This window comes from Nematolebias whitei, chromosome 15, assembly GCF_014905685.2.
Source record: "Nematolebias whitei isolate Nwh7 chromosome 15, NemWhi1, whole genome shotgun sequence".
NCBI classification, from domain to species: domain Eukaryota; kingdom Metazoa; phylum Chordata; class Actinopteri; order Cyprinodontiformes; family Rivulidae; genus Nematolebias; species Nematolebias whitei.
Window position 1 is genome coordinate 40,928,813 of NC_056512.1, and position 23,439 is coordinate 40,952,251.

The window sequence follows — 23,439 nt, forward strand, 5'->3', positions numbered from 1 at the left end:
CCAGTGTAATCAGCTAATCATAATAGCAATAACAATATTACAATAAAGATAACACGTGATAAAAAAAAAATCAAACTAGATAAAAAAAAACAAAAATGAAAAACACATCTTAATAGTTTTGTATTTTTTTAAAAGAGATCTATGAGATTCTATATATTTTTTTTCATTTATTTGTCGCTTTTCTTTAGAAAAAATTCTCCCGCTGCCATAGATCACGCCGTATGGCCACCTTCTCCTTCACAGAGCATCTCTTACCTTTAAAAAAAACAAACCAAAAAAAAAAAAAAATGCCTGCTGTCCATTTAGCTCCCTGCTGCCTTCAAATCCACTCGCACGCCACAACTCTGAGATCCAGTTGTGAAATAATCCTCTGCGAAGGTGCAGTCTTCATCAAAGGTCCGTGCCCGGCCTTTAATGCCTGATAACACCCTGACTGCTGGAGACATCAGAGGAGAAGATGAGGTCTGGACTTCAGGAAGCCATATTGGGGACCAGGTCATTTCCTGCTTGTGGAGTTCATTTAGCAGCACATGAAGTCCATCCCAACGCTGTTAGTCCAAAACAACGTGGGTCTCAAATACAAACGAACAATGACTCAGCTGTAGGCACCAGTAGTAACAATAATAGTCACGTGAATAATAATGATAGCACAGTAACGTTATTCTCTCACTTTTAGGGTAAATCACGCTGAATTAACATGTTCATTATAAATTAACATGCTGATCATTAAATGACAAACAAAGCTGAGCTTGTTACCATTATTACTGTTACGGTCGTTATTATTAATACCACAGTGCCATCGATTACCAAGAGATGAAAAGTTTTTCATGTTTTTGCAGCTGAGCAAAAGGAACTTCCCTTTCAAATGACCCTGTTTCTGTGAATAAAAGGGAATGATTTTTTTTGTGATTAGAAAAACTTCAAAAACCAAACAAAATAAATTTAGTCAACACTTTGCCAGGCTTGTGTTTTAGCTCCACGGATATCTTCCACTACTGTCCTTACAGGAAGTGCAGTCACTGGGGTGTGGTGAGGGATTTTGTTCCAAGTTCAGAAAGGTTGAAAGGAGGGCCACCAAAACAGCTGCACTTGTTTATATATATATATATATATCTATATATATATATATATATATATATATATATATATATATTCTTCAGACTTTGAAGGTTTCAGTCAGAAGCTCAATAAAGAATTTTTATAATTTATTTCTTTGAATGAAAATATATTTACGGTATATATAATATGTATGATCTGTACTTTTTATATCTCTTTTCATCCCTTATTTGTCAGATTTTTCTTTTTCTTGTGGTAATCTGCTTTGCTCCTTTTCCTATTTCAAAAAATACAGTAACCAGTAAAATGTAAAAGGGGGGTAAAAGTGCAAAAGTGAGCGTGAAACTGCTCCCCGAAGCCACCTTGTCATTGTTGTGGTGCTGTAAACAGCAGAGCTGCCCTGCTCTAATTTAGCTTCCTGGAAACCTGGGAACATCCCGCTCCCACAAATCATCGTTTGCTATTCACTGCCTCCACCAAACACTAATCTGGCATGTTCAATGACTCCCCTCCAAATATATACACTGAATGCATCTGTAAATATATGAAGCGATCTGTCTACAACCTCATGAGGCTCATTGCACATGTGCACGGCTCGTACGTGTCCGCTGAGTGAAAAAGGTCGGCTGTTTCTTGAGCTTTGGCAGGTTGCGCACAATGAGGGAGTTTGATGTTTGTGGTTTGAACAGAGGCTAGGTGCAGATGCCGTCGGTGGGACTAGCGTACTGTCTCCATTGTCTTCCTATCTGTCAGCCACAAAACCGGAGTGAAGCATCAACTTTTCTGAAATTTATCCAAAATGAGGGTGAGCTACAATCAGTCTTAGCTTGACAGATATTCTTGTTCTCTATGAAAATCTTTTTCTTCTTACCTCATACCTCCACCATCAGTTTGGATCTAGATTTGAGTCTCTTGCACGTTTTCCTTGGAGCCATTCTTAAAAAGTAGTGGCTCATTCTGGCCCTTTCCCATTAGGCCTTTTAGGGAACTGTGCAGGCCCAACTGGGGCAGGGGTACAGGAGAGGGCAGGGTACCACATGAGGGCATCCCTCCACAGGTGGTTGTTGAAACCTGGGAGCAGGATAGGTTCTGTGTTTGAGAACACGGCGATGGGTTGTTGTTGTTGTTGAGGCCAACACCCGTGCTCATGCCCAGGCCCATCATGTTGTTGAAGTGATGAGTTTTGTAGTAGTGGTTCAGGTGTTCCGTTCGAGCCAGGTTGGGTAAGTTGACTATCTCAGGATGGTGCAGCCGGAGACTCTGGCCCCCACCTATTCCACTGCCTCCACTTTGTGTTACAGTGGAGCCTCCGGAGATCCCACTGCCCCGACCACCGGCCCCAGCAGCAAGCTCGTCCTCCACATTTATAATCTCGATGGCGCGAGCTGGACCATGGTGTTTGTGCAGCTGGTGCTGCTTCCTCAGCTTGTAGAACACCACCAGCATCACCGCTGCCATGAATGTAATGGCTACAAAGCAGCCAATGATGATCTTGGTGGTCTTCATCACATCGTCCAAGCCCGAGGAGCCTGGCTCAGTGATCGGCACAGTGAAAGTGGGTCGAGTTGCATGAGGAGAGGAGGAGGACCAGCCAGGAGGCAGGGAAGAGTCTGTGGTAGGAACCCCGTATGGCCACTGGTTAGAAGGGGTGGAGCCAGGCTGAATGGGGATGAAGGTTTCGTTATAGGCAACCGATGCAAAACCTTTACCTCCTCCAGGCTCCAATGACTCCACGGTAACTGTTGTAAAGTAGGTGTAGTTGACACTGGTATCAGCAGCAGTAACGTTGAGGACAGCAGTGGCGGTAGTATTTCCAGCAGCATTGGTAACCATGCAAGTGTACTGACCCGTGTCTCGCAGGGTGACATTTGTGAAGTTGAGCGTGCCATCGTGCAGGACGGATATCCGAACACGGTAAGACCCATGGGTCATGAGGGTGCCGTTAGGGGTGATCCAGTTGACAGACGTTGTTGACGTGCTTGTGCGACATTTGAGCTCGGCGGCCATGCCTTCGGTGACATTCAGGTCAGTGGGTGGCTCTACTATGACAGGTGCAAAGCAGGTGAAGTGGCTCTGGTCAAGTTCTCCGATGTACTTGCCCTTTAGGACTGGAGGAGCGTGGCAGCGAGCGCAGCAGGTGGTGTTGCTGGGAACCGTCTCCTTCAACCACCAGCTGAGCCAAAGCACATCACAGTTGCAGACCCAGGGATTGTGGTTGAGGTGCACCCTCTCCAGCTGGTGAAGGGGTGTGAACAGATCATGGGGCAAGGAGTGCAGAGAATTATGAGACAAATTGAGCTCCTCCAGGCTTTTTAGATCATCAAAGGCATTCCGCTCAATGACTGACACCTGCGAGTGCATTAGCCACAACTTCCGAAGAGACACCAATCCCTGGAAAGAACCAGGACGAATGATCTCCAGACGATTTCCTGACAACTCCAGCTCTTCCAAACGCACAAGAGGTGTTAATTTTGGAATGTCTTTCAGCCCACACATGCCAAGGTTTAGGTACCGTAGATTAATGAGGCCCATGAAGGCTGCATCGGAGATGAAATCCAACTTCTTGAGCTCACCCAGGTCCAAGCGACGTAGCGAGGGCACGCGGTGGAAGGCATAGCCCGGCAGAGTCTCAATGGGGTTGTTGCGCAGCCAAAGCTCTCGCAGCTTGCTGAGGTACTCAAAGGCATGCGATGGCACCAGTGTGAGGCGGTTGTCAAACAGTTCCAGCGTGTTGAGGTTAGGGAGGCCATTAAATGCTCCAACCTCAATCTGCCGTATTTGATTCTTGGAGAGCTGAAGGATTTCAAGGTGCCTCAAGTACTTGAAGGTGTCAGACTTGATGACCTGGAAGGACAAAATGGAAAATAATCAAAAGTTATTCAAAAAAGAATAGTCAGTGAACAGTAGATACATAAACTTTTCAGTCTAAAGATGGCTGCTCAGGTTCTGCAGGAGGTTTAAACGTTTTTTTGTTTGTTTCTGGAGTCACCCACTGCCTCGTGGGACAGGAGGACAAAATGCATGAACATGAAGATTTAATTTAGTCTGCTTGTTTTTCTTAAATTAAAACAAAACTTTTCACAGATAGTGTGAATCAGAAGCTTAATATCAACAGAACACTGTCCTCCCAGCATTTTAACTACGTCTATATACCAAAGTTTATACTCAGTAATCCAGGTTAAAATCCAACAATGTTCAGTCAGGTCATCTGGATTCTGGACGGTTTCTTTGTTTGCTGAGACGTTTCGTCCTTAATCCGAAGGACCTCTTCAGTCTGAGGAGCCACCAACAAACTGGGTCCCACCACAAACAGTACACTCCCATAGTTGGGGAAAAAACTATGATTGATTCTAACTAACTTGATTCTAATTGTTGACAAGTACAGTATTGTTTGACTCCAGTATGTTTTGATATCTTTCTCACTCTTTTTTTGGTGAGTGCAGATTTTTAGGCTCAGGGTCGACCGCAGATTGGTTTTAAAATACTTTGTAAAACTTTCACAGCCTTTCACTCCTAACAAAGAGAATTTCACATTATCAGTTTTCCTGCTGAAACTGAAGCTGGTTATGCTAACCATGGTTATGTGCAGCGTAATCTAAAGATGTTATTTTTTGTTGTGTTTGATTAGGTTCTTTGTTTCTTTATGTAATATTTATCACCCTAGCTAAAGGTGTGTGAGTCTTTACTGTTACATCCAGGGCTTAATTTGAGCCGGATCCTGCCGCAACAATATCCGGGAACCCACGTATTTTGAAGGGTGTGTTCCGGTAACTGTTTGCTTGGATCTGGTAACTCTTAAGCCTAATAATAATAATTTTTATGAACAAATTTGACTGCCTTGAAGAATAAATTCTATATTGGATATGTAAACTGTGACTAATTACATAAACACTAATTTTAAACATAACCAGCTTCCTAATATCACATCAGAGCTGTCGCTTTGCATTTCTATTTATGCTCCTAAAAAAATCTCCGCCCCTAAAAGCTCAAAGTCATGAGCAATTTTATTTAAAAAAATTCCACAAAATTATGCTTAAACATTTAGCATTATTCATAAGACCCTGCACTTTTGTGCACAAACTGATGTGTGGGTCACTGCAGGAGTTATCTGAGCTGTCACTTGAACTGCAGAAAAGAGGCGACGATCTACGCTCGTAAAGCTATTTGTCGTGCAGTCAAAGTATTTGAACGGATGTCCCGAGCGACCAGGATGCTTTTCTGAACTGAGCAAGAGGATTGAGAGCAACTCTTTTCGAAGCCAGTGACAAAGCGCTAAATATTAGGTAGTTTTATTTCAAAGTTTGGCCAAAAACTTAGAGCAGCGCTTGTTGTCCCATGGTGCGGAGCAGGGAGGAGGACGAGGAGGCGCACACGACCGCAGTGTTGGATATACTAAACACCTAGTAGCTAAGAAATAATCCTGCACTTAGTACACTGATAAATCACACATAAAGCGTTTAAAAGTAAATTATAAAGATGAACTGGCTTCAGTGGTGATTTTAGCCTAACTTTGGGGGTGCTAAAGCGCCCCTAAATTTTAACTGCACATTGAAAAATAAAGAAACCTTCACAGTGTTTCCCCTGGTTAGCTTGCCATGGCAGGGTGCTCATCTCATCCATGATTTTTGCTGATGGGGAGACAGAGACATGTCTGTGCGCAGCTTGTACTAACAGGTTTTGAGCGGGGGTGGGGGGCGTTCAACATGATGGAGGAGGCAATGTGAGTGCTGCCTTTGGCTATTTAGCTAGAGAGCCTGTATTTTGTGCTGCTAGCTTAGTGATATGTCAGTGCCGGGTGGGAGGGGCAAGTTAAGTTTGGTAGGCGGGGTGGGGCACCCTGCCTGTATAATGGTAGGGGAAACACTGCTTCATTAGGATTGTGTAAGGAAACAGTCCTCAAACTTTAGATTCACCAAAATATTCAATAAATATTGAATAAATGACAACAGTCTTGAACTGGCCAGTAAAAGCTGTGATTTTTTTTGTTGTTGCACGAGTCGTGCCACCTGTCGGTCAGTCCAGCAGTCATGCCAGCAACTGACCAACTGGTGACCTCAATTTGTCCTGAAGTGAATGCCCCTTACCTGCAGAGCTGCAGCAGTTTTGCATCATGAACGCTTTTCAGTCAAAAGATTTCAATAGTAACAGAGTTTACATCATTTGTTTCACGTTAATCTACTGTAATAAACCTTTGTAAAATACTCCAGAATGCAGGAAATGGTATCTACTTTATTCAAAATTGTCTGACGGAGGATCCCGACCCCCCCCGCACCTCCTGCTATTTGTGTTACAGCATTTTTTTGGTTTACAAATTAATCCCTGGTTACATCAGACATCACTGTAAAGATTTTTGCCACTTTTGGGGCGGATGCTACAGCTAATTAACACTAGCTAACACAAAAATGGCTCCAACTTAGTTTGTTACACAGATATTGAGCTAATATTTGGTGTGTAAGTAGCCGAGGGTCAGCTCGAGCGAAATGTGTCCGTATTGCAAAAGCCTGCATGTAATGTTATTTTCAAGCTTGGACTAAAACGGACACAACTGCATCGCTTCTCTACATATAATTATTTACGTTTAATAGAATCAAGAGGAGCTTACACAAAAGTTTTGGTCGTTGGTTGATATTTAATTAATCTTAAAGCAACACCTAAATGATCATAATTGTGTGAATGCTTAGAAAACGTTTCCACCATCGAGATCCATGTTTGACCCGATGTGTTTTGGCATTTAACTGGTTCCAAAAATCAAAACGTTCGGCTCATTCAGGACATTCCTGCTCTGACTCGTGCGATTTTTACCTTTTGAAATATTTAGCATTGTCGGCCATGTTTGTCTAATTGAAAATGAACCGTCCAGATGACCTGACTGAGCTTTTTTGGATTTTTTTTTTTACCTGGATTAAGCATGAACTTTGATGTTTTGAACCACTTTGACTATGGCTGCCTCAGAGGAGTCGACAGGGGAGAGGGCAGGCCCCAGAAACCACGTTATCACCAGCGTACTGGTTGGTCCATTATGTGAGTGTGCTGCTTTTGGGACTGAGTTTGTTGTGGCTCCTCCGACTGATGAAGTCCTTTGGATGAAGGACAAAATGTCTCAACAAACAGTCCAGATGACCTGACTGAGCTACGTTGAATTTTTACCTGGTTTATGTGCATGAACTTTGAAGAGATGTTTACAACTTTTTACTGCTCGTTTCAGCGTTTCTTGTGGCTCAGCTATTTTCAGCTTTTTCCAGTTATTTTCAGCTACTTTATTAATTTTAAGCTTTTTATTAATTTAAGCTTTTTTCAGCGTTTTTCTGTTAAATTCAGCTTTTTCTGCTTTCATGTACTTTAATTGCATTTTATGCTAATTTCAAATTTTGTTTCAGTTTTTTTTTTTTTGTTGCTAGTTCCCACCTTAAGTGACTCTTCCAAAAAATGCCATATTTGTATATTTTTTCAGTTTCTTTCTGAGTTCAGCATTTTCTTTTACTTTTATCTACATTTTAGCTACTAAAGTCCATGCTCAATAATCCAGGTAAAAAGCCAACAATGTCAGGTCATCTGGACAGTTTATTTTTTGCTGAGACGTTTTGTCCTTCATCCAAAGGACTTCTTCAATCTGAGGAGCCACCAAACAAACAGTCCCACAAACAGCATACTCCCACTAAACAATGCTTACGCTACATTTTAGCTAATTTTAGCTTTTTTTGCAAACTGATCGGCCTCTTCTTTTTTTTATTTTAGCTTTTTCTGCTACATTTCTGCCGTTTTTCTGCTGTGTTCTGCTTTTATTTTCCTGCTTTCATCAAATGTCAGCTGTTCAATTTCAGCTCGCGTTAACAGTTTAGAGAGGAAATCTTTTCAGCTGCTTTCAGCAACGACCATTCAGGCGTCATTTGTGCAGAAAATGACATTTCTGTAGCTTACAACTACACTACAATAACAATACTTACATAATGAAATAATCCAATATTTAATCTAGAGAAGAGTAAAATGTGCACCAGCTGAACATTTAAATAATGTAAGTTCTGATTTATTAATTCAAAGCTTCTTGCAGTTATCATTTTGTGTGTAAAGCACAAAAAGCCCCATGACTTAACGGGGACGAGCAGTTTTATTTGTAATCGTTTGTCAGAAGTGCCTCTCTACGGTAATTGAAGCCCTGTTGAGAGTTTCTCTCCTGACTGCTGTGAAGTCGAGTCCAGCCGGGCCACGCATCCGTCAGGCGGCCGCCACCGCACACAAACTTGACCTTTGTGTAGCGCTTGTGCAAAAGGTTAGGCGTTGCTCGGTGCTCGCACGGCAACAACGTCACTGAGGATGAACGTCACCGAGGCTTCGCCCGAGGACGGATCACCATCAGCGTGCTTATTATTCAAACCTGACTGATGAAACCTGCAGGTCGGCCACTTCGTGTTAACAGGACGACAGGTTTTCTGTTACATTCAGACAAATACGTGCACTTTCTTATGAACAGTGTTTTGTCACCCGCCACCAAAGGCAACAATGTTTCTGCTTGTGTGTGTTTGTCTTACAGAACATCTCATGAACCAGAGGGTGGATTTAATGAAACTCTCTCGGATGTGCATCTGCAAATGACCTACTAAAGATGGCCGCCCCAGCCACGCAGCATTAGCAAACACAAACATAGCTGTAGCTCAGTCAGTTCTACTTATTGAGCCAAGATTTAGTGTGGTAGTAGCTGAGAGTCGTACTCGACGCGTAGGTCGAGCACTAACCGATCGCACGAAATCTGAACGTCGTTCTGGAGGTTGGAGCTGCAGCTTCCTCGTTTCTCACTCGGCGTTGGAAACGGTGGGCGATATGCATTCCTTCAACGATGAACCTGCTGCTTGACACTCGTCACATTTTAGCTGTAAGTAGATATTTAAATATATTTTGTAACAAAAAAATTGAGAATCGATTAGAAAATCTTAAAATAATTTTCCTTCACGAAATATTGAATCCTTTATTCTAACTTTGAATGTTTTTGGTGAAAAGTATTTCTGGACTTCTGGAGAAAGTTTTATTTTTATTTTTAATATGACTTCCTCATGTTGCTAAATAGTGTTGATGCGATAAAGTCCAAATCAATGACCCTGTACAGCAGGGCTGTTCAACTGATGGCCCGGGGGCCAAATCAGGCCCAAGAGTGGGCTCAGTTCGGCCCTCCACTGGGTTCATTTCTAAATAAAACTAGCTTTTAAATCGTAAAACAAACAGTGAGTATAACAGCTGGATGTCCTGAGCTCTTGGCTTTCAGTGGCGATAGTAGTGTTCGACTGTAGAGTTTTGGTCCTAACTTCATTTTTTTATTGACTTTTAATATCCAAACGTATTTTAAAATCATTTTTACTGGTGTTTTACGTTGTGGGGGTGAAAAGTACTCGACGCGCGATGTTGCCGGGTGCCTGAAGGAAACGGGAAGATGTGAACGTTGGTCAGACTCCGTGTGGATCCACGTCAACTAAAAGTGAATGCAGAGATGAAACCTCAAACTTAAGGGTACTGTAATTTCCAGACTAATTTTTTCACAGCTTATACAATGTTGTGGCTAATTTATGGATTTTTATTTATTATTATTTTTTTTTACAGACTTAACGAGCTTCATGCCGCCAACACATTTAGCCTCGTCACACCCGGGTGCTCACAGAGCTGCTCAGTACACGTCTCTCTTGTGGGGTAGGTCCTCGTGACTCAGTGAGACGTTCTTTATAAATAAAGGTAAAAGAAACTGACCAGTGAAATTACCGAACAGGCCACAATGGACCAATGAAACGGGGAAAGGAGGAAGGAACAGGGACGGGGGATGGATCCCCCCCATTCTCATGGGGGGTGGGGGATGACTCCCCTGCATGCGCAGAGCAACTTTTGCTCAAGTCTGCCAGTGGATCCTGACAGCCGAGCAGGACAACACAAGCTTGTGCAGGAGGAAGATGAAGATAGCGATCAATGACTTCCTGGTGGGCTACTGTATTTATTTATTTTTTTCTAACCAGCCGTGTTACAGGCATTGTTCAGAAAAAATAAATAAATTACTGTACGTATTTGTGTATGTTACCAGTACGTATTTAATTAAAAGTAAAAATAAAAAAACCTTTGTAAATATCTCATGTTACGTGGACACCCGCAGCTTATAGACAAGCACGGCCTATATATGTACAAAATTATATACAGTAGTCCCTCGCTGCTTTGCGGTTTGACTTTCGTGGACTCGCTATATCGTGGTTTGTCAATGCGCATTAACATATTTTCACAAAAAATTTGTACAGGACACACGATTGTCAACTTTAATATTACTCATGTGATTGGGGCAGTACTTGATACAGTACTGTACAGTAAAAAGTTAACGAAAAATAAAATACTTAGGACAGGTGCTGCCATTTCGTAGTTTTCTCTCAGTAAGCTTGCGCTGTATTCCGGCTCATAATGACCACGTTTCCCAGAAGCCAACAGGGCCCCGCCCAGGAGCCCCGTTTCCTTCTGCTGAAATACTAACTAGAAGGAAAGTTTTGATCTGATCGAAAAAAGTTTGGTGCTTATTTACAGTGACCCAGCTGATGCAGAGAGCTGAACCGGAGCAGAACCAGACCTCCAGACCCATCGGTGAATCTTGAGAGCTCCTAGCTGGCCCACAATGACTTCTAATTGGGACGCGTGCCGCAGAAGGTCTGGCGCTCTTTCCAGAGCCCATCGGGATTTTTTTCATCCAGACTTGGACTCAATCGACCATCTCCGATCTATGCTGGCCAACCTAAGGTCTGCCCCCCCCCCCCCCCCACACACACACACACACAAAAAGCGCTTCGGCGTTCAAGGGCTGCACTGAATCGGACCAGAACTGGACCCCCAGACTCAGCTGTGAATCCGAGAGCTCCTAGCTGGCCCACGAGGACTTCCAAATGGGGACGTGCGCCGCTAAAGGCCCGGCGCTTCATTTGGAGCCCACGAGACCTTTTTCATCTTTCAACCAGCCGACGAGGACCTCCGAGCAGGGACGAGCTACATATAAGTATGTTGTTAAAATTAGTAGGTTTAAGAGTTTAGAAGATTGATTGTGGGCTTCATCTCTGCAGGGTACGTCTGCAGAAACGGAACCGAGTCGGACTGGAACCGAGTCGGACCGGAACCGAGAGCTGTTGCTGTGCTCTGCAGAGCCTGGTAAGAAAAATTCAGTAGCTACATATACAGTACTGTACGTATGTTGTTAACATGAGCGTTTAGAACATTGCAAGAGTGTAAGAATGGTTTCTAAAGCCCTAAAATATCAAAACTAAAATAAATAATAGTCGCTACTTCACATATTTTCACTTATTGTTGTGGGGGTGGGGGCAGTTGGAACCTAACACCCGCAATAAACGAGGGACTACTGTATATTTTTTTATTTAGTGGGCATGGCTAATATTTGGGTGCGCTCAATAGTCTGGAAATTATGGTAAATTATTATTTTTTTTTGTTGGTAGCAACGAGTACAAACTGAAGACAAATACAGCTGGAGAACTGGAAGTAGGTTTAAATCTATTTAGACAAGAAAGCATCAAAATACTGACTTAGAGCATTAGTAACTGAACAGGTCCATATCTCGGCTCTGCTGAGAGAGAAGAGCCGTAAATCAACAATTTAAGGGCTAGAATTCACTGAAGGAATTGCATATCGCCCGCTGCCTTTTATGCCGAAGAGTTAGACAAAAATAATTTTATGTCGAGACGAGTTGAATCCGTTTTTGGTCAAACCTCGTAAAGAACATCATGGATATCACACAAAATTGTGAGATCTTGCCACGTGTGGGTGCTGAGCTACTACCACTCCCAACTTTAGCTAAAAATCTGTAAAACTGACTGAGTAGTTTTTGTGTTTTAAAGCTCATTTGGCCATCTTGAATGTAGCTGACTCCAAAAGATAATCAAGTTGAATACGTTAATCCAACGATGCTGAGAGTTTTGTTACAATCCATCTACTTGTGAGATATTTTGCTAACGGACAATCTCACTCAGAAAGACGGGGAACGGCACGATCACCAACCGTCCATGGCAGCAACAAAAAAACGAGTCTGACTTCAACAAGTTTTTATTTCAACCCCCCCATAAATTAAATTGCAGCCCTAAAACATCCGTTGTTTGAGATCTATGAGACGTTCAGGGACTCCTGGAGCTGGGCCTTTGCATTTTCTGTATGTAGAGCAGAGGCGGCAGGGGTGGGGGGTGTTAGGAGGGGGTGGGAGCTGTCAAGGCTTTACTCTCAGGGTACTCAGTGGAGGAAAAAATAAGCCACAGAATCTGGGATGCCTTCAGGTGTTCAAACATTTTTAGATTTTTAATCATTTCAAGTGGAGCTGCAGGATACGACAAACCGAATCAAATTTCCAAGGCTGAAATGCAACAAATATGCTTATTATTACACCCCCCCCCCCCCCACACACACACACACACACACACACACACACACTTTCCTTCTTTAACAGCTCCTCTTTAAACCTCACATATTATATCAAGTGGCACAATTTTCCATTTCTGGCTGGTCACATAATGTTTAATAAGACGTTTCCTCTGCAGCTCGAGCTGCAGCGACCTTCATGCAGAGCAACATTGTAGACGATGCGCTGGACGATTTCAACAACGTCTTTGCTTTTAATTGGAGGAGTTCAAAAGTCGTGGGAACGAACTTAAATCCACGAAGGAACAAAGCGCTGTCAGCAACGTGACGATGGATCCAATTACATGGAAATCCGCCCACTTCTTTTACTAATTTAAACATTTTTCAGCTTCATATCTGAGATCTGAGGTTCAGGAATCTTCTACTTTCGTCGTTTTACAATCAACGATTTTAGAAGAAAACTTCCGGTTCTTGTTCCTTTCCATCAGAAGCAACTTCTTAACGACAAGTTTGTTGCATAACATTGATTATTGCCTTTATCTTTTGCTACATTTAGTTTTAACCCAGCCATTGCTACGTTAGCCTCTATTTGCTGATTTTAGCTAGTCTTTTGCTACTTTTCAATAACTTTTTTTGGTATTTTTTGTAATTTGCTCCCTTATTTTTTTTGGTCTTTTGCTATTTTTGGGTTTTAGCCAGTTTTGAGCCACATTTTGCTTTTAGCTAGCCTTTTACTAAATTTACCTTTTGCTACCATTTGTATTTAGCTAGTCTTTTGCTACATTTAGCTTTAACCAAACATTTAGCTGCTTTTAGCTCTTATATATATGTTAATCTTTTGCTACTTTTAAATAGCCTTTTGCTCAGTTTACCTTTGAGCTAGCTTTTTGCATCACTTAGCATTTAATTTTTTTTTTTGCTACATTTAGCTTTAGCTCTCTTTATTTGCTAATGTCAGCTAGCCTTTTGTTTGTTTGTCCTATACTGCTTTTTTCAGCTCTTTTGCTACTTGTACATTTTAGGCAATTTTTGGTTGTTTTTCTTTTAACAAGCCTGCTGCTAAATTTACATAGCTATTTTTTGGTTACAATTTCCTCTAACCAAACATTTAACTGCTTGTAGCTCCATCTGCTAATCTTGGCTAATCGTTTGCTCCTTTTAAATAGCCTTTTAGTAAATTTACATTTGAGGTAGCTTTTTGCGTCACTTAGCATTTAATTAGTCTATTGCTACATTTAGCTTTAGCTCTATTTCCTAATGTCAGCTAGCCTTTTGTTTCTTTTAGTCTTTTGCTGCTTTTTTCTGATCTTTTGCTACCTTTACCTTTTAGGCAGCTTTTGGCTACGTTTGTCTTTTAGCTAACTTTTTGCCACTTGTAGCCAGGGCTTAATTTGTAAACCGATTCATGCCGGAACGCAAATAGCAGGCGGGGTGGGGGTGGAGGGAGTCCTCCCCCAGAATTTTTTTTGAATAAAAGTAGATGTGATTTCCTGCATTTTGGTCATTTTAATGGGTTGTTAAACATCTACGTTTACCTATAATTGTAAACACTCCGCTTCTGTCAAGCATCCTAAACCCCCCCCCCCCCCCCCCCCCGTATTTGATGGTTCCGAGCACAACTCCACTGAATTCACTGTCCTGTTGTCCGACTCCACATGTGAAACCTCCTTGCACCTCCTCCATCTGTTCATGGCGGCTGCCTGTGGGCTCCTGCCCATGTACGACTGCCTGGTTAGCTTGGCACTCACCCCCCCCCCCCCCCCCCCCCTTTTAGGGGAGGATTTTTTTTAAGGGTAGAAGCGAAAATGCTACTTCAAGAGGCAGCTCTAATGTGATATTAAGAAGCTCGTAAGTGGCTGTTGTATTTAAAATGAGTGTTTATGTAATTATTTTCTGTTTACATATCCAATATAGGTTTATTCATTCAAGGCAGTCATATTTGTTCACAACTTTATTATTGGTAAACCTGAGAGTTACTGGATCCAAGCAAATAGTTACTGGAACGCACCTGGTCAAAACAAGAGCGTTCCCCAGGATCTGGCTCAAATTAAGCACTGCTTGTAGCATTTAGCCAGCCTTTTGCTACATTTAGCTTTTAGCTAGTGTTCTTCTTTTTTTTTTGTTTGTTTGTTTTCGTAACTAGATTCTAGGTACTTCAGCCAATTTTCGCAGTTATTCTGCCCTCACAGTGCAATTTAGCCTAAAGTTTAATTTCTTTAGGTGTTCTTACTAGACCTACATAAACCTTCTTACAGAACCCAACTTCAAAATGTCCAAAATATTTTTTAAATGTATTTTCATTTCAGGACAGAGACACAGGAGATGCTTGACTGTCTCACTGTTATCTAACGTCATGTTTGTGGGACATTTGGACCCGTTTTGTCCTGACTGCGTGACTTGGTCCACCCGGTGTTTACCTGTATGGAGTTCTCCTGCAGGTTGAGGTATCGCGTATTGACTGATATGCTCTCGGGAACCTCCTCCAGGTTCTGCCTGGTGCAGATGACTCGGCTGGCCTGGTTGGAGCACGTGCAGAGCGACGGGCAGGAGGAGGAGGCGGCTCCCACTAACTCCGGCCCGGCGAGGAGGAGCCGCAGCAGTAGATGGGCCAATGAGAAGAGGAAGGGGGAGGGGCCAGGGCGGCAGGTCAGCGTGGCGATGCGCATGGCACCTGGGACATGACCCTGCTCTGTAAGCTGAAGGTACAGGTCAGGTGACTCCACGCTGGTGGACTTGTTAGAAATAGTTTCCGTTTGATTCGTATCGTAGCGGCTTGTTCCTCCTAATTCCACATCCTCCGAGGTTCTGCCTCGGTCCTCTGAAGATGTCTCTTGTTGTCAACGCAGAAAGATGCAGACAAACAGATGGTATTCCCTTTTCTTCTCCGGGTCGTCAGGGGACACGAGTGAAGAGAGAAGAACCCAGGAGTTACTGTGATGTGCGAGAGGAAGACAAAAGGCAGATATTAGGAAACAGAACACTTTGTCTTCTGCAACACACGCAGAATAAAGCAAACAATAGGTAGACAGCCACAGTACAGCTCATCATGAGAGGAACTGTCAAAAAAAATCTGTCTGAAGCATCAGAACGTCTGCGCCGCTGCTTAAATCCAATCCCACATAATCCCTAAGCAGATATCTTGTAACTAATCAAATCCACATGTTTAGGAGCTGAAATATGCAACAAGATACGGAAAACAGGAAGTCATCTGACTGCAGTAAACGGGCGAGGAACTTCAATCAAATGAAAGGGCCCGGCATTCCTTCACGGGATGCATCTCCCGCTATGTCAGCGTTTTAGAGAAATATGTTTAGAAATAAAGTTGTAGTTCTTTTGGTTAACCCTAAAAAACTACATTATGTAAATACAGTATCTGGAGGTTGATATTAAAAATGCCAAAACTATGTACATATTCAAGAAGATGATAAAAAAAAATTAAAAAAAAAAAATTAAGTATAATGTGAGTTCATAAAAATTGTTTACAGTTGATCTTATATTTTAGCTGTTTTTTTTATTATTTTTTATCTTTTTATTTTTTTTATTAATTCGTCTTGCTTTTGTATAGTAATTTTGTTTGGAATATATTTTGGGGACAAGGGGCAGATATTATAAGAATTCATTCTTCTTCTGCTGCCTTTCATTTTATTTCGGTGATTGTATATCTTTTTTCTTTTCTTTAAATTGTATTATATTTGTTGTTTGGATGAAATGAAATTAATAAATAAAACATACATACATACATACATACATACAGTATCACAAGTTTGTGTTTGGGATCAGTCTCAGCTACTACCACACCAAATTTCAGTTAAATATCTGTCAAATTAGCAGAATTATAGCCATTTATTTATTTTCCTTTTTGGGCTCAGTTGGCTGTGGCAGCCATGTTTTGTCTGGCTGACTGGATGAATTTCATTAGAATCAATCCAATGAGTCATAAATACTACAAACACACAAACAAAGGAAAAAAAATCACGATTGCCTGCCAACCCGTTTAGTCCAAAAACCGGACCTTTTCTGCAACCAAAGTATTTCTTGTACCTGAAGCAAACCAAATGTTTTTGCAGTTGTTTACGATAAGGAAGAAATCGCCTAAAAGTCTGCGTACATGTAGCGATTTGCACATGAAATCAATATAAAAGCAGACTTTAAATGCCAAATTTTGATATGAAATGCCGTTTACTAACAAAAGTGAAAGCAAAGCAGCGATGGACCGAGCAAGCAGAATCTCCCGGGTCAATCAGAAGTATTTTACAAGAACTCTGCCGTTCTCACGGAGCAAAAGGAAGCAATAAAAATTGATGGAGTGAACAAAATGAAAAGCTGCCATCAATATCCTACAGTAAAAAAAAAGGAACAGGAAGCGGTTTCTGACAGGGTTCCTGAGACATTTGGTTCTTATTCTGAGAGGCGTTATTAACATGCGCGCGTGAGGTGGAAGCCAGCAGCCATCGCTGCCATGTTCTCATTTGTTAACACTAATTATACCGAGGTTTAACAATTAATACGGCAGTGATGGACTGATGGTTGAACATGCTACACTTTTTTTTTTTCTTCTTTCGGCTGCGAACTAGCTCGCGCAAAGACTTGGCATTTGTTTTTATGCCCGACGCCCTTCCTGACGCAACCACAGACACCGAGCTACCACAGCCCTCTGTGTGGAGCAGGAAGCTGCCAACCTGGGCGCCCGGGAGAGCAGATGGTGGGGGTTGAGGGCCTTGCTCAAGAGCCCAGAGTGGGGCAAATGAAGGTGGAGATAGGTGTGGGTGCTTCACCTTTTCCACCCACATTTTTGATGTTGTCTGTCCAGGGAGTTGAACCGGCGACCTTCCGATCACAGGTCCACCTTCCCTAACCTCTGCACCACCACTCCTGTGTGTTGAACATGCTCTAATACACTTATTAAAGGTCCAAACCCTGAAAACTATTCAAGGCCCTGCATAACTTGAAGGAATGCTTATCGCCCTCTGCCTTCCATGCCCGAGCTTTAGACTACGATCAGCTGTCAAGAGAAATGTTTACAGACGCAAAGAAAAAAAATGTGTGCAAAACTTTGTGTGTATGGTTTAGTGGAACAAAAACAAAATCATTGTCCAGATAAATAATTTAGGAAATCACGTTCGGTAACGCGGGCGCCGCCCTCCGTCTTCAAAACGTACAACTCTTTCACGACCTGCGGCTCATTAAATTTATTCTTGTTATTATTTATTATTATTTATTATTATTAAAGCTCCACCTCAACAGTCCAACCCATCTGTTCTCTGATTGGATTAAATTTGTGATTGATGTGACATCGACCAATCAGCTGTTACTTTTAACAAACCTTTAGCCTTCGACTAGTTTTTTGTTACTTTTAGCTTTTAGCTACTCTTTTGCTACATTTTGTGTTTAGCTCTGGCTTTTTTTTTTTTTTGCTACTTTTAATTTTTACCTAATGTGTTTTTTTTCCACTTTAGCTTGTCTTTTGCTACTTTTAGCTAATCTTTTTTGACTCTTAACTTTCAATTAGCATTTTGTTCCTTTTAGCTCTCAGCTACCCTTTTGCTACTTTACGTTTTAACTAGCCTCTTGCTTCTTTAACCAAACTATAGGGTCTATAGCTTTTAGCTTTTCTTGCTTTTAAGTATAATTTAGTTACTTTTAGCCTGATAATATGATCATTTAAGCTTTTAGCTTGTGTTCTGCTTCTTTTTGCTTTAAGAACTTAGTTTCAGCTTCTTCACCAACCTTCAGCTGTCACTTCGGTGAACACTGCATGTCAACAGAAAACATTTTTTCTCTAGTTTGGACCTGAACAAGCTTCAAACAGAACATCCAGTGATGAATATGCAGCCGTTTGAACGTTGAAACACCGAATGACTGGAGAGAAAAGAGACGTGAGGCGAGGAGGAGAAGAGCGGGATTATTAATCTGATGGATGAAGAGAATTATCAACACTACAGTAATAAATTAATACCGAACAGCTGTGGAGAAAGCGGGCCGGAGACGGAGACAAATGGAAGGAAAGCTGAAAAGAATGGATAAAGACCCGAAGACGAAGAAAGACTCTGAAGAATGAGACGTCAGCTGCGAGGAAGAAGAGGAGAAACCGGAGAAATTAAGTTTTCTGTTTAGCGTGAACGTTAATTTGTTCAAGAAGCTGAAACTAAATCTGTCACTTTAAAACATTAGGAACAAAAGCTAAGAACAGCAAAACAGTAGCTAAAAGCTAAAACTAGTAAATCTGTAGCTAAATGTCTAAATTAGGAAAAGAGTAGCTAAATTGTAAAGGTAACAAAATATATAGTTAAAATCTCAAATTAGAATAACAGTAGCTGAAATCTAAGACTGGCAAAACATTCATTAAGAGCCCAAATGACCAAAACAGCAGCTAAAAGCTAAAATTAGGACAACTGTAGCCAAATGCCCAATGTAGAAAAACAATACCGAAAAGCCAAAATTAGGTTAGTCGAGACTGGCAAAACAGTAGCTAAAAACTAAGACTGGTAAAACAGTAGCTAAAACCTAAGACTGGTAAAACAGTAGCTAAAACCTAAGACTAAGACTGACGAAACAATAGCTAAAATCTAAGACTGACAAAATAGTATCTAAAAACTAAGACTGGAAAAACAGTAGCTAAAATTGTTTAAAACTGACAAAATAGTAGCTTAAACTAAGACTGGAAAAACAGTAGCTAAAAACTAAAACTGTAAGACTGGCAAAACTCAATGAAATGAAAGGACCATATTTTCTTCAAGCTAAGACAATAGCTAAATGCATAAATTAGCAAAATGGAAGTCAAAAGCCAAAACTGGGAAAACGGTAGCTAAAAGCTAAAATTTGTAGAACTGCAGCCAAATGCTCAATGTAGAAAAATAGTACCTAAAAGCCCGAACTAGGTTAACTGAGACTGGCAAAACAATATCTAAAATCTAAGATTGACAAAATAGTAGCTAAAAACTAAGACTCGAAAAACAGTAGCTAAAACTGACAAAATAGTAGCTAAAAACTAAGACTGTCAAAGCATAGAGCTGCCATCTAAGGTCGCCCGGGTGAGTAGCTGGTGGGGTTTAAGGGCCTTGCTCAAGGGCCCAGGGTGGGGCAAATGAGGGTGGAGGCAGGTGTGAGTGTTTCACCGTTCCCACCCACATTGTGATGTTGTCGGTATGGGGAGTTGAACCGATGGTCCAATCACAGACCCACCTTCTCTAACCTCTGCGCCACCACTCCACACACTACTACTTGTAGCTGTTTTATTATGTATAAACATTTAGCTATAGCTATAATTTAACTATTTTCTGTTTTCCCAAATCTGGGAAAACAGTAGCTAAAAACTAAAATTATCAAAACAGCTGCAAAAAATTAAGACGACAAAAGTTGAGTTAAAAGCTAAAACTGAAAAAACATTAACTAAAACCCCAAATTAGGAAAACATTAGCTAAACAGATTATAAGATGTTTTAAATGATCTTTATAAATTGACTTCACTAAACTGCTAAAATAGCAGAACAGTTAATAAAAGCTAAAACTAGCACAATAGTTGCTACAATATAAAAAAGCAAGATTTTTTTTTTTTATGAGAGCTGTGACATCCTGAACAAGCCGAACTTTTTGATACAAGAATGGTAAAAACAGGTGAAAGTTTGACATTTTTACGGTCTGAATGAGCAAGTCGAGCTTTTCTTAAAGGAATGCATGTCGCCCGCCACCTTCCAGCGGTGGAACATCTTTTGTTTTTAGAAAGTACAGTGTTGCAGTCAGTTCGGGCTAACTTTAAAAACATCAGTAAAAATGACAGCTTTAGCCATTTCTGTGTTTTTTTTAAAGGCAGTTCGTTGTGGCGGCCATCTTGAACGGGGTTGATCAGTTGTAAATGTTCATCCAGTAATTTTAACTGAAAGTTTCGTTAAAATCCGTCCAGTAGTAGATGAGATATTTTACTAACATACATGCTGACACACAGAGAAAGGCAAAAACTTTGCCTTCACTTTTCAGCGGCAAGTGATAAAAAGAGGTGGAAATAGGAAGAAAAAGAGGAGGCATTAATATTAATAATCTCTAAAAAGGAAACGGAAGAAGTGGTGGTGGTGGGGGGGGGGGGGTCAATAGAGATGAATATAAAGCACAGAGATTATTATAAAGGGGAGTTAAAAGACAGAACAGAGGGATTGATATGAAATTGGTGGAATTCTCTGAGCCCTGCGGGGACAGTGGGAGGATAGGTGGGCTCAGATTGGGGTGGTGGTGGTGGTGGTGGTAGTGGGGGGGGTGTGATCAGAAACATTAAAACACACACAAGGAAGCAGATAAATCATCCGGGGTGACAGCATCTCTGCTGGGGAGGAGAGGGACGGCAGCGGTGCAGCAGTGGTGCAACAGTCGCTGCAGAGCTGCTCCTCAACCCCCCCTCCACCACCACCCCACCCCACCCCTACGACATGCAGTCCTGCCAACGCTGATGGAGAAAGAGCTGCTCGCTGGTATTTTTAGAGCAGCTCTCACATTTTTCACATATTTTAATTTCCAGCCACCTTCTCCTTTTCTCTCTCTCTCTCTCTCTTGCCAATGAGGTCCAAGTGCCGGAGCTATTTCAGGTACGCGTCATGTGAGCAGGGAGGTGTAAAAAAAGAGCTGAGGTTAAGATGGTTGCTCAGATGTTGGGAAGGAAGTGGAGGGAGTCCATGGGAAAGAACGAGACGTGTTGGTGCTGACGGCAGGAACTCTTTGACTCCACATTATCTCCTCCTCCCTGAAAACCACGTTATGAGCTCATCTGCCCATTTACAGCCATTTCTCCTTATTTCTATATTCCCTAAACTTCCAATCTCTCTTCAGTTGGGGCTCTGTAAGCCTTCTTTTAGTGGGGGTGGGGGCATGTAGTATTACAGCAGTACACCATCACACAGCTCATTGTTTAAAACAGTGGTGTCTAACCCTGGTCCTTGATCGCCACCATCCTGCGTGTTGTTGGCCTGATTTGACTAAATGGGTGATTAATAGGCTTCTGCAGAACTTGAAGACCTTCGCCCTTCTCTCCACACTCCATCCTCTATGACCGATGTCATGGCTGTAAACGTACTAACTGCTGCTAACTTCAAAAATCACCAGACTCTCCCTTTAAGATGGTGGCTCAGATGTTTGGCAGGAAGTGGAGCGAGTCCATGGAAGAGCTTGAGATAAGTTAGTGCTGACAGCAGCACACCATCGTTGTGATAACGCGCTCCTCCTCTCAAGAATCTTTCTTCGCCTCCATATTTCCTGAACTTCCAGTCGCCACTGGAGCTCTGCGGTGTCCATGTTTTTTTTGTTGTTTTTTTTTTTTTGGGGGGGGGGGGGGGGGGGGGGTGTTGTGTGAAAATGTTGCACTGTGATGGACGATTAACCTGCAACAGTGCTGCACATTAACCCCTAACCCCAGCCTCTTTCTTTTTATGAACACACTCACACTGCAGCTTCCTTCCTCTTCCCTCCTTTTTACTCTCTCCATTCAAATCTTAGCCAACGGCGTTGCCATGGTTACCTATTCACCACAGTCTCTCTCTTCGTCCAGCTGTATCCCACCATCTCCCCCCCACCACTCCTGTCCTCCCTCATTAGCACCCTATGCACACTCCTATACGAGCGGCCTGAACCGGAGTGTGAGTGACATGGACGCTCGAAGCCACGAGGCCAGGCGGCGTTTCAGAGCACCGCGCTCGTCACTTCAGCAATCAGGACGGTACACGACGTCCATCAGTCCAAACACACGTTAAAGAAACAAGTTCAAAGGTCAGGGGGTGATGATCCATGTCCATATGTGTGCATCTGTTCATGTCTGTTAGCAAAATATCTCATGAACCACTGGAAGGATTATAGATTAATTTAGTCTAAAACTCTGCCAAAGAACACAGCGATTGACATGCATTCCTTCATCCATCCATTATTGTTACCCACTTCTTCTTTTTCGAGTCGTGGGGGTCACTGGTGCCCATATCCAGAAGTCACTGTGAGAGGCGGGGGGACAGCTGGACAGGTCTGCAGTCCATCACAGGGACACACACAGACAAACGAGACAACCATTCACTCTCACCTAGAGACAGTTTAGAGTTACCAATCAGCCTAACATGCATGTTTTTAATCTGTGGGAGGAACCCGGAGTACCCGGAGAAAACCCACGCAACACGGAGAGAACATGCAAACTCCAACCAGAAAGGACCGCCCCCGACTGGGATTCGATCTGGCGACCACCTCACTGAGAGGTTGCAGCTCTACCAACTGCACCACCGTGCCGCCCTTGCGTTCCTTCACTGACGTCAAATTAAAAGAACTCTCTTGTCGAGTAAAATGTGACGGAGGAGAAGAATCGGATGTTTTACGGTTTTGTGTTTCTGTAAGTTTTCCATCAGCGTCCTTGTCACGAGCATCAAAAAAGTTTTTTCTGTGCACGTTTTTGTCTCCTTTTGTTTTATTTCCGTCCGTAATCAAATCTGATGAATGTCCACACACCTTTGACCAAACTAACTGCCTGACAACGTATGGATTAACTAATAATAAAGCAGCTAAAGGGTTTTTAATTGTATCAAAAGTTCATTCAGAAATCACCATCTTCTTGTTTGTTCATTTTTCTGTATCATTTTTGCAACCAGACTATTCTGCATGCTCTGTCATGTTTAAGCCGTTAATATAACAAAACGTTCGGCTCATTACGGAACTGGGGGGCCTTTTACTAATTGTATTTTTTAACTACTCTGCTACTTGACATTTTATTTAGTTTTTTTGGTATGTTTAGTTGCCATTTGACTACACTTAGCTAGCTATTTGCCATTTTTAGCTTTAGAATTTTGTTGTTTTACCTATTAGCTTTCCGTTTGCTGATTGTAGGTACTGTTATGCTACTTTGAGTTCCTAGCTACTTTTCTACTACTTTAACTTTTAGTTACCGTATGTTCCGCCGTACACGTCGCACCGCCGTATAAATCGCATCAGTCCAAATGTGACTAATAAAGTGGGAAAATCCATAAGTATGTCGCTTCGCCGCATAAGTTTAATCTATTATGCGTCA

At 42.0% G+C, this 23,439-nt stretch overlaps 1 protein-coding gene across 1 annotated transcript; it reads right to left on the reverse strand.

Moving 5' to 3' along the window:
- Positions 1 to 1,598: 1,598 nt before the first annotated feature.
- On the reverse strand, positions 1,599 to 15,337 carry lrrc4ba (leucine rich repeat containing 4Ba). The gene is made up of 2 exons (XM_037688703.1): positions 14,838 to 15,337; positions 1,599 to 3,900 (listed from the first exon to the last, which is right to left on the reverse strand). Exons 1-2 carry the CDS (start codon positions 15,084 to 15,086, stop codon positions 1,954 to 1,956), a joined length of 2,196 nt encoding a protein of 731 aa, XP_037544631.1. The 5' UTR covers positions 15,087 to 15,337; the 3' UTR covers positions 1,599 to 1,953.
- Positions 15,338 to 23,439: the final 8,102 nt, after the last annotated feature.